Below are 16,338 nucleotides of genomic sequence, written 5' to 3' on the forward strand. Positions count from 1 at the left end.
GCGCGCCCCCCCTCCATCCCAATTGCTCATCTCACCCCCTTCCGAGGTTGCCGAGAACAAAAACCCCCCCAAGCCACGCCGTGCAAGTTCCGCGACATGCCAATGCCCGCGGACGCTCGGCCGTACGTTCATTCCTTTATCGCCGATTCCCCCGCTCACAGCGCACGTTCACAAGCGCGCGTCGTACTCTTGTTTTATCATATGTCAGCCTTTTTTTTTTCTTTTTTCTTTTTTGTTCGGTCATTTCATATGTCAAAAGTCAATCCACGTCATCAATTCCCCGCGGGGCGGAGCAAAAGTCAGTAGGATGCACTAGGCTACAAGGCGTTCTAGGTTTTGCTGTTGTTGCTTGTTTACCGTAGGCATCCTATCCTGTACGGCACCGAAAATCTGACAAAGAATATCCCCAAGATACCGACAAGGGGGAGGAGCAGCAAAGCAAAAACCTGTTTTCCCCCATGATCTTAAGAGACTCGGCGTTTGCCAAAACTCCCGGAACCCGATGGGTCGGTTTAGGTGTATCGTAATAATACGAGCACTGCTACCCTGTTCCCAATGTTTGGGAATGAGAATGAGAAGTGGGCTGAGGTGAGACGGGTGTTTATGGTCCGCCTTTTGAGAGCAGCTTCTTTTTTTGGTGTCAAATCAAGGTGTGCAGCCAGTATATATTTTTTTTTTCTTTCTTCTTTCTGGCAGGTTTGCAAGTGCCCACGGGCACAGCGGTGAGTGAGGTTTGATGTGCCTGCTTGCACATGCGTCCAAAATTTGTGCCTTGGTGGTTCAGTTCAGGGATTAGAGGCAACAAACGTTATCCCCGGCGCTACGGGTGAAGCAAAGCAAAGTAGATGCCGTCGGGAGAAAGACGAAAGCTCGCTATCGCGAGTCTGACTGCCCCGTCCAATTAATTACATGACTAACTTAGTCGATTGCTCAACCTGCATGCTAGTCTAGATTGCATTCGCTACTTAAAAAGTTGTGTCAACTCAACTCAATGTGCAGTCCTGATTAAGAACGGCTTCAGGTCCCCACTTGTTATTCTTTTTTATCCCCGAGTTCTGAGAATAGCCTGCCTGTGAAGAAAGGGTGGGCAGAAGCTGACATCAGATGACGGTGCTCTTACCAGAGGACTGGACGCAAACCCTCAAGGCATCGATGGCCCCCTGGTCCTAGGAACTCCATACTAATAGTCGTCTACTACGGTAGTGATATACCCATCCATATAAGCCCAAAACCAAGTCGGACGACCAAAAGACACGACTGGGGTTTGTGATTTCAAAGCACCGTTCGTCAGCCTGATTTGGCGTGCCATCAGGGGAGGAGCTTACAGCACGAGGTTGATACGGGAAATCAGGGGGTGCGTTAGGTTGGAAAAGTTGGCTGTGCGAGCGAAGGCGGAGCCCGTCGCCCAAGGCACAATTGCTTACATACATGCTTCCTAGGAGAAAGGCAGCCTCGCACCCCTGAACTTGTGCGCAACCGACCACACCACAAACACCACCCCTGGTCTTCCCACGTGGGAAATAAAGAAAGGGAAAAAAAAAAAAAGAGTACCTGACAATATCCGGGATTAGCGCTTATCAGCTACTGTGGCAGAGAGACGGAAGCGAGGAACGGTACGTATGGCTTATGTCTTGCATGTTTTGATTTGTTCTCGATTAACGTGAGATCATGTCACCTGCTGCTGTTTGTGTCTGGCTTGTTTATCTGTCAATGCAAAAAAGCAAATATACTATGCATATCTGTGTTTCAATTGCTTCTTTTCCCACTGCGGTGGTCGCCGTTCCCAGGATCGCTCCATCGGAGCCGCCCGGACTTGGGGAACAAAAAAGTGACAAGAAATCAATCGAGCGAACGGTTTGTTACTGCCCCGGATGTGGCGCCATCTGATTGTATTCTTTTTTTTTTTTTTTTTCTCACTTTGCCGATGTCACTCACCTAGCTTATGTGACAGTTTTGACAGTTCTGTTGTCAATGGGCTTGGATTAAAAAGCCGAAAAAAATGCTGGGATAAGAGGCAGCTCCAGATTTGAAGCGTCGGCCAAATATGTTTCCCATGGAAGAAATGGCTGGACTTTTCGCGTTCAATACCTAATCCAGCTCCTTGCGAATGTCTACTTTTCTTCTTATCTTTTTTGTCCTTTCCCTCTCAGCTCATCAATACCAGTGTCTTGTTAAGTCTCAGCCGCTAGCGATTAAAAAAAAAAAAAAGTGCCAGCCGCATACCGGAGTAACATGCTCGATATTGCTCTCCCCAACTAACCAATCAGACTAGCCAAATCTCTCATGCCTCAAGTGAAATCGAGGTACGTCTGTCCCAAGTACCGTCCCCAAACCGACATGGGGGGTAGGGTGTGCAACCACGTTTGACTGTGCCGCCGCCCGGAAGAGCGGGAGAAAAAAAAAAGGGAATGGGAAACGAGAGTTACGGCACATGGCACGCCCGATTACCACCAGTAGGAGGGGACACGCGTCGCGTAAAAAGCTTGCCTTGTGGCTGCCCATGGAATTCATGCACAAGCGAGGCGACCGTCAGCTGGGAAAACAATCTGCACGGCTCGTTGACCAGTCGGCTTTTTAGGACGATGAGGCACTTGTTAGATAGATAAAACGATAACAAGATGTTTTGCCGTTGTTTGCCCTGCATTCTCAGCAACTTGCAGCCCGCCAGGATTGCAGAAGCGGCTGCAGGCTTGACCCTTTTTTTTTTTTTTTTTTCTTTTTTTTATTACTGCGGGCTGCGCAAACACCACAACCAACCGAGTCTTTTCTGACTGATGGGTTGGAAGCGAGGGCTCAATATCCACCGAGACAATTTACCTGTTGGACACGGCTCGCAAATCTTTCTTTAATATTGCCGTGAAAAGCCCTGGTCCCCACCGTGAAAGGCTCCATGGACGGCCTGCCTGGGTTAGCTCTTCACCGCTTATATTAAACTGCACGCACTTTCACTGGGGTTGAACATGTATTTGTGGTCTTGATTTTCCCATCCCCATCTTGCTTTTAACCCACATTTCCCAAGGGTCCTCTGTGCCGAAAGTGTTCTTGTTGTAAGCCGAGTGTCGATGACGCGGCCAAGACAAAGAAAGATGTTCACCCACTCCAATCCGACAGATGCAGCACTGGGGCGTGGAAATAAGAAGAGGAGAACTCGGAGCCTTGCTTCACCTTGCCCTCCGAGATAAGGACAGGGTATGAGGAAATTTTATTATTATTATTTCGTTTTTGCCCACCCCATAATGGTAGTTGAGCTNGGGGGGGGGGGGGGGGGGGGGGGGGGGCTTAGTTGAAAATTGAGATTCATCGTTCGCTGTCGTGGCCCAGTGGCGTTAGTAGACAGAGATGAAAGGATAACGTACGAGCTCCTTTGCTTTCCCTAGGACGGGATTTGTTTGGAAAAGCGAGTGGGTTTCTGCATTTCCAAGCAGGAGAATTAAAACATGACGAGAAATAAGAAGCAAAAACGATGCAAAACCATTAAGATTAAAGGGCAGCAAATCACCAGTTTTGCATTCCAGGGAACTAAAAGTCGCTGCAGGGGTTAAAACTGGGATTTGCTTCTTGGTAAATGCTACGCCGAGGGGGACCATTTATCGATCAGATGACAGGTGAAGCCTGGGGTTACATCTCGCTTCCACTTAAACTACGGTACGGTTTCGGAACTCGTGACGTGACAAAATGCAAAAATAAACAGGACCGGAGTGATGGATCGGAGACAAACAATACACGACAAAAGAAGAAAAAAATCAAGGTCAGTCATAGCAAAGAAGGCTCCTTGTGATCCACGGTGTAAGAGAAAAGATCCACGGAAGCGTTCAACTGGGTCTCGTCACCAATGTTCCAAGGCTGGCGGTCATGTCTACGTAGTAAAGCTCCCCAGGACAGAAAGAGGAGAGGTGTCAAGCGCAATGTAACCGAACCCGACATTTACGCCCTATGTGCTTTGCGCATTGCTATGAGGCAGGACATGGAGGGTACTTGGGAGACACACTCCCTTCCCGTCCGCTTTGAGACAGACCCCCAAGTCGGCGGTGAAGATCCCTTCGTCGATCAGGGACCATTGTTGCCGTGACTTGGACCACTCAGTTTGCCTCTTCCGATTCCAATCAGGGTCCAAAAGAGATGCGAGGTTCGGTAAGAGCAAAAACAACTATACAAAATCCCTCACCACGTGAACAAGTTTTTTTTTCTTTTGTTTTTTTCTCGTTTACTTTTTGTTGTCTTGGATATTAAGGTTATTTGGTAGTAGTCCATATCATTTGTCTGTTCATTTACTTTAGCCAAATTACCAAGAGTTGGGTTCATGCCGAGGTTTGCTGGATTCCAGGTGAAAAATATACGCTACCCAACTGTATGGTACTGGATGATCCCAGCAAACCCACCGTGAAAGTTTGCTCTCGTCACTGTACTCTGCCTCTATTGCGTATAATTCGCATGGGCTCCTTCAGCCCTTTCGCTTCAGGGTGTGATGTGGAGACACTTCAGGGATTGTGTCTCTATATTTGGAATGTAATTTCTCGCACCACGGATCATGCTTCATATTGCTGTCTAGGCTGTGCATTGCCATAGAGTTATGAAAAATTGTGAAGTGTATTAGAGTCTATTTTCATGTAGCATGTGCTCTGACGCCTGCGCCAAATCTCACAATGCTGACGCTGAGTCTGACTGGTCTTAACTTTTTTTTTTTTTTTTTTGGTTTTCCCTATATCCATCCTCATCGTGATCTCTCCACTGGTTATATACCGAGGTTCATACATGTATGAATATTAGCTGAAAAATAATCGAAGTTGGGTCGGTGTTTAGACGGAATCTACTATAAGCTGCTAGGAACTAGAACCACTACGGATAGATTATCATTTGCAGATCTCGATTAGTATCTTGGCATCTCCTTGTTCCCAGAAGATATCGGTGAAGAGATAAGAATATAATTTCATCGGATAAAGCTTTGCAAAGTACATGTTACGAGTTAGGCAAGGGGCTCAGGGGCGTGTAGAGTTAAATTCCAAGGTTTACGTGGCCATTGTGTTCAAGGTTTGTAAAGGAAATAAAAGATGTAAACAAACAAAAGTTTACAGTCCTGTATACGCCGGCATGAACGGCTCGGAGTTCACCAAACTATATCCGCGCCGGCGGCCGGGCGCGGCCAAAACGGCGGGGGCTCACACATTGGACTGACGCACAGGAGAGGAAAAAAAAAAAAAAAAAAAAAAAAAAAAAAAAAAAAAAAAAAAAAAAAAAAAATAGGGGACCCGCAGGTCACGATGTAACCATGACGGCCAGCACACCAAACAAACAAATCTAGTCGTGAGTCATTCTGTCGGTCAGGATTAGAAATTAAAAACAAAGCAAAATAAGCACAACAAATTACCCGAATCGAATTCCCCCAGAGGCAGTCAGGTGTTGTAAAGTGGAGGCTCCCAAGGCCAAATTACTCTAAACATATGGCTTAACCTTTTCCCCCTTGCTTGTCCACTTTTAAACTTTCACCGCTGCCTTCTTTGCGGGGAAAGGTCGGGCAGCATCACGTCGTCGTCATGTACGCAAGAAGTACTGCGGCCCGGTTACCCAGTATAAAAAAGAAAATAGAAATTGTTGGCGTCCAGACGGCTATCTTGCATAATGGGACCAGCAGCAGGCGGGAAGCTGCAGGATCAAGGAAATTCATCGGGTTCCCATATGTGGATAATAGCACGTCTGGTGGAGGACGTTGGTTGGTTAGTGGAACTGCGGGGGGGGCGTGATGATTTTTTGCTCCCACCGCAGAGGTGCTCCACCGATGTGATGGGCCCCGATGGCATGTCGGCAGTTTGTTTACGACGTCAGTATTACTGTGGTATGTTTCGATGGGTACCAACAACAGCTGCAAAGTAACCTTTGATGTTTGTTGTTTATACTATACACGATAATCGTTGGTGCAGCGCATCAACAAACCCATCCAAACCTCAATCTCTTGTGGTTCACGCGCTTCTGGATGCAGGATAAAGTGCATGAAAAGAAACAAGCTCAGGCGCCTTCAACCATCACCGTCGCAGCCGTCGGGCAAAGAAAGAAGCTTCCTGTTGATGAAACCACCAACGACACGAACCTCAGGGTTATGCTCGGCCCCCATTCAACGCAGACCAAGCGGAGGTACTTTGGACGGTGGCTGAGGAGCACCACGGAACCCGTTTGTATCTCGTCCGGTCCGTTGGTGTCCCGATCGTTTGACCGATGGACGGCCTTGTTTTATTGGCCGATGCCTAAGAAAGAGAGAGAAAAAAAAAAAAAAATAACGTTTGCGTTGTAGTTTCCGATGAGGCACAAACCTTTTTTCGTTTCTCACTCCCGATCCTACTTCGACGCGATTCTAAAATCTAGGTAACTCAAGGACAGGTAATAAGGTTGCCAGACCCTGTCAGGGCTGTATCTCACCAGGCTCTGTTAATCAAAATAGAGTTCGATTGCTGAGCAAGGGACCAGAGGAGCTTTGCCTACTTGGGCATCACTACGGCAGGTCCCATTACAGGGAGGGACGACAAGGTTGACGCCAAATCGTTGCCACACCCTTTTATGCTTCCGTACTGAATGCGCTGGCCCTCCATCAAGTAAACTCTATTTCGCCAGGGGAGAGTCTACATAGTAAGTAAGTGGCCGCGCTGGGTTGATCAGCTGACAAAGACTATGGACGGGGTGGCGGGCTTCCGGACCACGACACCAAAGATTTTGTGCGTGTGTGCTGTGTGTTCTGTGTGCGATTGAGTTGGATTAGGCTGGCGTGATTGAGGAGCTGAAGGTTCGTCGATACTTAAAAAATTTTCAGGTGCTGCTTTACTTCCTTTTTCATCCCCAACCCTTGCGCGGTCTCGAACCCAGTAGCGGGCGCTGGGAGATGCAACTCTCACAGCCACAACAACGTCGGTTGGAATTTGTCGTGGTCAAGGGTGTTTAGGAAAAGGCTGTTGGTTCTTTTGGTCTCCCCCCTCAGCCTTCCCGCTAAGAATGCTCTGAAAATGGAAATGGCATTGCTTTCGTCGGGAATTTCCCACAGGCGCGGGTCTCCCATTTTGAGAGATAGCAGCTGGGCGAGCAAGTTAGGGGCCCGTTAGAAGTTCTGTTGCCTTGTTAGCTTACGTCTTTGTTCTCTTCGCATGCATCATTCCATTTTGACAAGGACGCCCAACAGTTGCCCGGTCATCCTTCGTAAGACGTCCGACCCTGCCGGTGCACGTCTGACCACCCGCCCGTGGTTAATTAACACTTAGGCGAAAGACTCGAACTTTTTTTTTTTTTCATTGCTCGTAATTGGAGCCAACCAGTTCCCCTTGTCGGCTTGGCTTGGCTGTAGTTGCGAGGCTGAGACGGCTAGGCTCGCCAGACAACCAAGCCAGGCCTACAAAATTGTGGACGAATTTTCCGACGGACTGTTTTAAAAGTTCAAAAATAAAGCAAGACAAAGAAAAAAAAAAAAAGAGAGGTCGAGACAAGTTAGCGACGGTGTTTACTGCTTGATGCTTAGGTCCAGTCCGGTCTCGACCGGCCGATTTCGTTTTTCTCATTTAATTTGCCTCGCTCGTTTGTTTTTCTTAGCCATTGATTTTCAACTATCCCGTACAAGGGAAATGTAGAGAAAATGGACCCTGAATCAAACGTAAATTACGTCTCCATTTTAGCCCACAAGTCGGATGACGCAAGAAAAGTAACGAGAATTTTGGACCTCTGTGCCTGATCCCATTACTCCATTTCTAAAGGCGTCGAACAACGTGGGCATCGGATGCAATGTTCATCTGGTTTATTCGAGACGAGTCCAGTGCAGCAGATAGCTCCAGAGAGGCCGTACCAGTCCTGCAGTTCAGGCTTGAGTATCGGGGGGGTGCAGGTTACTGAAGCAACTCTCGAACCTTAGCTTCGGAATATCTCAATTTTTTTTGCAGCTCTTCCAGATGACATTGAAGCGCTTTGCTCAAGTCTTCCAAGGTACACGTAAACAATGCACGCACGCAGTAGGCCTGCCATTCTGACAAGTCGCGCACAAACCTCAACAAAGAAGTCAAAAGGCTCAGACGGGTGGGTTTGCTCCCCTTTGCTGTAACAAGAAAGCAAAAAAAATGCTCATCCCACTGCATTGGACTTTTGTGGCATCGCCGGCGTTTGTATTCTGTCGCATCAAATACGGAGACGCCGTGGATTCTAGCAGAATTCTAGCGCTGCTCTGCGCTCGAGCGTTTGGAAATTAAGAAAGAATAGGAACAGAAACATATTTTGCTTGCAGGGATTCTTTTGTTCTTTGTGTCAATGACAAGCAAACCACGTCGAGAAACGTTTCCCGCGTCTGTGCACACACAACTTTTTTTATTCTTTCTCCTCGCGATGTACCCTACATAGGCTTGGTAATAAGCGAGCGAGAGGCAAAAAGATCTCCAAAAAGCCCCTGACAATCATCACCCACGTTACGCAACAACCAATCGCTAATCGTTTGACTTGCGAAAGTTAAACACCAATCACGATTTGTCCGACGTTACAGCAAGAGACAAGTGACAAGAAAAAAAAAAAAAAAAAGGCAATGCAAAAGCAATGAGTTCACTAGTGACCCAGACATTGCCTTGGACGAAAAGGTGAATCCATCGTTGGCAAGGCGAAAACTTGAAGTTGACGCGCGGTATTTCCGTTCCTGGTCTCCACTTTCTTAGCATGGAATCACAGAGCGGGTCTTCTAGAACATAGAAAAAGAAGCAATGAGCAACAGAAAAAATGGTGAAATTAAACGTGGGACGTGTGACCCTCGCTTGATGTCATCAAACTTCCCAAGGGGGGGTTCTTTTGTCGGTTGGCGGTGAGGCTCATGAGACAATGATAAATTCAAGCAGCAAAAAGAAAAAATACCAAGGGCTCCAAACAACTTTTCATCTTGGTGGAGCCGCACGATGGATCATCATTCCGATGGTACAACCTTCCATGAGGCTTCCATACGACTGTGGAGAGGCTTCTAGCGCTGTTCCAAGGAAATGGGCATTGTGGATTTCCTCTCCTTTCTTATCCATTTTCCATATTACCCAGCACGAGCCCCCCCTGGCCAGGCCTGGGAAATTTGATGATTTGACATATCGGGAACGGACTGGAAGCAGAGACCCTTGTGGATATTGATCGAGTGTGCGAGAAAATCTGGTGTACAGTACAGTAATGAAAGGTGGCCCGTGAGATGTGCGGTGTGCTGTGATGTGCATAGCAAAGTGCAATTGCACCAACCGTTGATCAAGGTAGCGTACACATACATACATTACACCGATATTGGAGAATTAGCCGCATGCGTCAGAGAAATACAGTACAGTTGGAGCGGATGCCGACGGGCATAGACGACGTATACATACTTTTTTTTTTCTTCCTTCCAATTGAGTTTAGCTCTTGTTGCCCCCTTTGTTTTATATTGCTGTCAGCCTTGCGAGGAAAGAAGCCAACTGCAGCATGTTGGATGTTTTCTCATAACGGCGTACAAAAATAAACAAAACTTTTTTTTTAAAACAAAAAATTTCCAATACCAATTCGAGACGACACGGACTCAAGCCAGACACACTGGAATAAAGCTTCTCGAGTCGTATCGTCCTCCAAGTCATTAATAGCAGGAGGGTGTTCGGACCAACTCGCCTCTCTCACTGTTGGTTCGCGCCAGTCAGGGCCGTATGTCATTAGAGGGATGAGGCTCGGGCGAGGGTTAGCCTTTAGCCGGAGATAAGAAAGGAAAGTCTCGCTTTTTTTGGTCTGATAAAAATGTAACTTATTGCCGTGTAGAGTTCAAGAAAAGGGGGGGAAGTTGTTTCGGGGAAACGACGCCGTCGCGCCGTGGACACATATTCCCCCCAAGTAACATAGGCAGGCTGAGCTGCAGAGAGTTCGCAGCAGATTCATCCCGACAGGGAAGGCACAAGGTGTATTTTGAGCACTTGGATCGCGATCAGAACGGTCTATCCATACCCGGTAATGAGGGTACGATACGAAATACGGCAATGTATGAAAGTACCATGTTGTAGTACCTCTTTCCTGTACCATCGATACAGGCAAGGGTATAGTACCATGCTGCCAATCGTAGGATTGATTGTCCGACCCATGCCGTTTGTTAGCTACTGTACTTCGTAATTGCAGTATGCCGCATCTGGTGCACCCAGGCAGCATGCAAGTGCCGTTTCTTGGATCATGTCAGGCGCTGTCGCAGAATGCCACGAGACCGCTCTTTACGGGGTAAATGACGGTTCTGTAGGTGATGGTAGCTCATATGCACGCACACATGCGCACAAGCAAATTGTTACGGTGTAGGTAAATGAAGCAAGCAGGAAAGCGCATAGACCAGGTGATGGTACAAACTAGAAGACCGCTAGAAGCATTTGCCTTCGGTGTTTCGAATGCGCATTAGCAATCTTGCGACAATCTTGCTCTTTATTGTCACCATGGGCAGTGGGCAGCCGTGTTTAATTGCGGCAATATGGGAAAAAGAGGCATTAGTGCACATACAATCATCGTGTTGGCTGATGCATTCTCAGCTACACCAAAAAAAAAAAAAAGGCAAATGAACAAACCAACCAAGCAAATGACTTTTCGAAATAACACCCATACCTACACAAGCTACAGTAATTAATTACAGTGCATACCTACTAATTAATCACCTATTCCCAACCTACGTGGCACAGTTCCGCGGTGGGAATATTTCATGAGACCAAACTCCTGTGCGCCTTGTGTTCCCCTTCCGAGCAAAACGAGCGCTACAGCTGGGTTCCTGGTGATCACGACACAGGGGTGGTCCCCCTTGTAAGGTCTTGTTTCATTTTCTCCTGATTGCGAACGAGGGAGGTGGGCAACGAAGGGTAAAGACAGGGGCTGCGTCAGCGTACAGGTACAACCGCAGCTTGTACTTGTGAGGGGGAAAAGCCAGCTGGGTGCGAGCACAGGGTGTGGGCCTTGGAAAATACGGGTCCGCGGGCGGTGCGGTGCGGTGAAGGTTAGGTACAGTAGGGACAGACAGTAGGACAGAGGCGTGCGCACAGAAATTACACCGTAGCAGAGAAAATTAAAAAAGGTTGGGGGATTGGGAATCACCTGAAAACGAGATGCCACCAAGCAACAGGCACTACCCGGACTATCCACACCCCTCTTTTCCACCCCATTCTACCTTGAAAAGATTTTTTTTCCTCATTTATTTCTGCCCGAGCAGGACTAAGGAGTCATAGATGCGGTGTGTAGTGGGGAGAAAACTACCAAGGGGAAAAAAAAGGCTGACAGGCTCCAACCTTGCCAAGTTAACCCGGGCTGTCATCCATGCTCATCACAGCAACGCGCACCCCTCCCCATTTCCCCTTTTGCTTTTCCCAGGCACCCGCTCTCGCAACACCCCCCAAAAACCAAAAAAACGCACACGCCTCCTGCGCACCACCGCTCATCATTGCGTCGTTTATACGCCCATAATGCTCGCCAGGGGGACAGGGGGGTGGGCCTCTCAAGGCGTGTTGCTTTTCTCAGCAAAAAAAAGGTACCCAGAAGCCAAAATTTCCCCCATTATGATGCGATCTACGACTGCCGTGTTGATAAAAGACCAGCTTCGCCCTTTCCTCTCCCCATGCATCTTCTCCCAGTTCGGTCGACCCATCATCATCAGATAACTTCTCGGCAAACACTTATACAAATCCAACTCTAAAAGACTCACATCCTCAAGTCTCTCCGTGCTTATATATCTGCTTCATAGCTGCCTGCCCTCTTCAACAGTCGAGATCTCTGCACCCAATCAATCTTCTACGACGATCGACCACTATACCAGACCAACCACCATAGAACTATCAACCTCTTGCTCACTCAAGAGATCCGACGACTATACTTGTTGAACTTCCCACCCTCAGTCAACATGCCTGCTCAACGACCTTCGCAGCTGCCGCCCTGCCCCGGCCCGCCCCCGAACAGGCCTCTGCCCGCTCTGCCTACCCGGGGTTAAGAGATGCAGTGCCTTTGAGACAACAAACAGCATATCATCTACTGCAACCATTGCTTTCGGAGCTCGAGAAAAGTGTGCCAGTCGCACCTCGCTCTTGTAGCAAACCTCACCATTGTCATCCAGTAACAACAAGCAATTGTTTCTATCGACAAAGTACCTGCGCTTCTCGCCTGCCTGCGGGCCATGCATGTTCGATAGCAATAAAACATGTCAATATGACGACTCGGTTAACGGTATACCGACGCGGGCAAAGGACAATACACCCAAGTGCGCGTCCACCTGCCTTGATTCTCATGCAGCAATAAACCGGATCGGCGCCCATCCTTCGGCACAACGCGTCCGCAACAAGAAAATCAACGCAATCAACCGCATGCACGAAATCTACCAAGAAAATGGGGGGCCTGGTCCGCCGTCACATATCACCAGGGCCACTTACCCCGGCGAGTTTCTCCGCACTCACAGTGCAAAGGCCATCATGAGCAGTACTTCTAGGTGCTTGACAGCGAAGCGGCCATCTTTTTCGACCTGCAGCATTGCGACCGTCCTTTTTCAAACTTGCGGACGCAGATGCGCGCCATCTTTTTTTTGTTTTCTACTTATTTTGCCAACGAACCCACGCTCGCAAAAAAAAAAAAAAAACCCTAAAAAAACCCCTCATCTCTTCGGAGCCCCGGCAGGTTTTTGTCGGGCGCTTTGAGGCAGTCCGTCCCATTCCACCCACCCCGGGCGGACATGATCGGACAACTTTTTTTTCAGCATATCACTCCATCGCAGTGCATTGGACACTACGTGTACAAAAAACTATTATGGGACTTCTCCTTTTTAATACCTTCGCTCCTTTTCTTTTCGCAATTACTTACACTTTCCTTGCGAACATACATAACTGTAATACATAGATAACGGGATGGCTTTCTACGTTGGGGGGGCGACTCTTACTACATGGGCTTGTCTTGGGAACACAGGATAAGACAGAAGGGCTCGGATGGCGTTTAAAGAGTTTTGGTTTTTTTTCTTTGGGCACATTACAGTTGCCAAATTATACCCCCTTTTACTACACTCCTGCTTAGCCGGGCTGAGAGAAGAGGAAACGTTTTAAATGAGAATTTTACTTGGATTATGAACTTTACTTTTAAAAATCCACTCATTGATGTGTTCATTCTATGTGATGCGCGTGAACTGTAGGCAATCAAATAAAGCAGTCCTGCGTTGAACGAAATTTTGAGAAAAGACCGTCACGGAAAAGCCTCGCCGTCGCATGTTCAACAATCGGCGAAGCTCTCTTAACTGCGCAACAGCCCACCGGCCGTGAAATGGCCTCACTTCGGACAAACGTGTTACGCACCCACGTGAAACTCGACACGCGATCCCCGCAATTGCCACGTTTTTCCCCCCTCAAAAGGAAACGGAAAGAAGGGCCAACACCCCTCTCTCTCGCTCCATTTCCCCCTCTTATCACCGTCCGCGCAATCCGGCCGCAGCTGGGCATCTAGGCAGACTAGGCAGGCTAGGTTAAGTCGGCTCTTGTTGGTTTCGTTCTTTCCCCTCGTATAGACTCGGGTCTGAGAAGCGAACACCCCCTGAGGCACGTTTTCAATCGCACAAAGCATCATCATTTGTGGGCTTTTACATTGGCGACGACAGAAAATGACGAAAGAACCCGGATTCGCCAATAGGTGGCTAGACTCCCGGACCCGAGGGAACGATGAAGAACTTGCTTAAGAGCCCCTCTAACGTACATGCTACCGAGATATCTGCCCATTTCAGTGCCACCAGGCACTCGGGCCGGGTGTCCTTGGCCTTGGGCATTTTTAGCGCAACGAGGTTACAGATCTGGGAATCGGAGCCTGATCGCCCTTTTTTGTCGCGAGCTTTATTTTCTTTTTCTTTTTTTTAGTCAATTTTTTATAGTTGTAATTCTACTATAACTATTTACTTACTATCACCGCTATGCACCGGTATAATCGCTTAATCTCGTTGCCTCGTTGGCTGGTTCCTTCGCGCTGGCTGCTTTGAACGCCCCCGAGAAGAGGAGGTTCGTTCAACCTTGGGGGTGGACTCCACTCTTTACACACGAGTGTGGACGAACAACAAGGCCGCATTGGAAACAACAAACATTCCACTCTGTAAAGATGCCTTGCCGAGAAGCAAAGAGGGGCCTAGCAGTGAGAGCATTTGCAACCGAGTACATGCCCAGTATGAGATACGTGCACGTGAGGAGGTAAGGCTTTTTTTTTTTCCTCTTCTTTTTCGTTCTCTTTTGCCAAGAAAACCTGCCTCAAGTCTCAACAGTAATCATTTCACTCCTGCCAAGACAATCCAACGCTACAAGCATACAGAGTAGCAATTGACTATGTTGTGGTGGATTCCCTGGGGTCAATCTGATGCCAAGACGTTACAAATGCGAGTAAAAGAGATGGCAGAAAATGTCCTTGGTAAGAGTAAGAAAAAAAACTTGTTCCGAGGTTTCCCAGATTTTTAAATCGTGGAAAGGCAGCATCCCGGCCTTTTTTTTTTTTTTTTTTTTTTTCTTCGTATGTTTATGTGGGCTCTGACGAAAATACTGCAAATTTGTGACGAACAGGTTCGGAGCAGCAGGTGGAGATGTTTGAGATGGGTAGAGGGTCAGGATTAAGGGAGAAAGGAAAAGAACGAAAGAAACAATAATAATCGTAATAATAAACCTCCAATCAACATAGTAGCAACAGCTTGCGTGGCTCGCGTCGGTTGAGGATTCGACCAAGAGTTGGCAATCGAGTAATCAATCCATGCTCTCCACAACCTTCCCATCCAAAAGAAATCGTGCGATCGAGGTAAAGGCCAAGAATATCACAAGCTGAAGGAACATGTCACGAGGCGATCCAGAAACCTGCCTGCAGGTATTTGCTTTTTCAAGGACCCGACCGTAACACATCCAATCACGCGATGCACGATCGGAGAGCCTCCTCCGAGGACTTTGCTTTTGTTCCCGTTTCTTTTGTCCTTCCCTCTCCCCCCACGCTTTCATTACCTACATGCAGCCACACGTCGAGGAAGAACAAAAAAGCGCCCCCGCCTCAAAATTGCAGTACTCTCTCTCCTCTTTCCCCTTTTGTTTGTGTTTATTTTTATTTTTTCTTCTTCTATTTTTTTCTTCTTTCTTTTTTTACTTCTCAGAACTGCTATGGAGAGCATTACATTCCAGAACAACCAGATTTGTGGTTCCTCGTCGTGGGGATCCATCAAGCTGAAGCATGACAGCTCTTGGGTAGTGAGTGGTTCTGTCGATCGCGCAATAAGTAACAAAGCGGTGCTACGGCCTGACAAATCCAATCCCCATTATATTTGCAATTCTTGTTCTTCCTCATGACAATTGCAGCTACTACTGTACAAAGTACTAGGTCAGCATCAAGGGTCGAGGAAACGTGTCAGGCGTCATTAAAGGCACCATTCCCCGTAGATTCAGAAATCTTATCAATGTGTCATCGACCTTATCGTACCGTAAAAAAATGACAAAAAGGTCCGTCTAGTCTTGCCACATGGCATGTTGGATGCATTTGCCTCTGTTTCAGATCTTTTCGCGGTCTCTTTTTGTTTCTTTGGCGGTGAGCTGGGTTTCCTGCAAAGGTAGTATCGGCGCGCGGCCGCCGCGGACGGCATGTATCGCCGCGCTGCTGCACTCTTGTGTGTGTGCTACTGTAGCATTCGAACAGGGGGTGGGTTTCCCTTTGATCTCGGCTACTGCATCTTTTCTGAGTAATCCAATCAAGGGGCGGGAAAACAAATGGGCGCGGCTGCGACTACATCGCACAAAGTCTAGAGTAAATACATGCGTGTTGGGAATAACTCGTTGTCAAAATCTGGTGCTGCAACGGTTCGAGCTTGCAGTTTGTTAAACTTTATCCCATTTGGGGGCTGATCTGACGGTTGGATAAATAGGGGCAAGGGGTAAAAAAAAAGTGTAATAAAATCAAATGAAATACGAATACAACTGTACTGTATGCGGTACTTTTAAAAAAATAAATGAGATCCTAGGTGGAGCCGACAGGTAGCATATGCAAGATCTAATGAACGTCATGGACAAAGAGACACAAATGGAATGCCAGAAAAAGGGAATTAATAAACAATATACAAAAAAGATCTCGACGAGGAATCCTTACCGTTGTGACGGGTGATAAGCACTCTTTTTTTTTTTTTTTTTCCGTTTGACACTCCACACAAGTGGTTCTTCATGACCTCAAGTTGCAATATGTTTGAAACAGCCATGGGCGACGCTTTCATCATCATTTTGGTTGTTTGCCCTCCTATGCGAACCCCACGTGCCCGGAAGAATGAGATCGTCGTTGGGGAGGGGCGTGCAAGATGAATAATATAATAAACTCGTAGGATTTGGAGACTTTCGATACCGGAGAATATAC

General features: G+C 47.5%; 1 protein-coding gene across 1 annotated transcript; it reads left to right on the forward strand.

Annotated features, from left to right (window-relative positions):
- Positions 1 to 15,459: 15,459 nt before the first annotated feature.
- PpBr36_00662 (uncharacterized protein) lies at positions 15,460 to 15,816 on the forward strand (the record flags this gene model as incomplete). The annotated part of the gene is made up of 2 exons (XM_029887853.1): positions 15,460 to 15,547; positions 15,620 to 15,816. 2 exons carry the CDS (start codon positions 15,460 to 15,462, stop codon positions 15,814 to 15,816), a joined length of 285 nt encoding a protein of 94 aa, XP_029752441.1.
- Between the last annotated feature and the right edge of the window lie 522 nt (positions 15,817 to 16,338).

The sequence above is a fragment of the Pyricularia pennisetigena genome, chromosome 2 (assembly GCF_004337985.1).
Source record: "Pyricularia pennisetigena strain Br36 chromosome 2, whole genome shotgun sequence".
Taxonomy (NCBI): domain Eukaryota; kingdom Fungi; phylum Ascomycota; class Sordariomycetes; order Magnaporthales; family Pyriculariaceae; genus Pyricularia; species Pyricularia pennisetigena.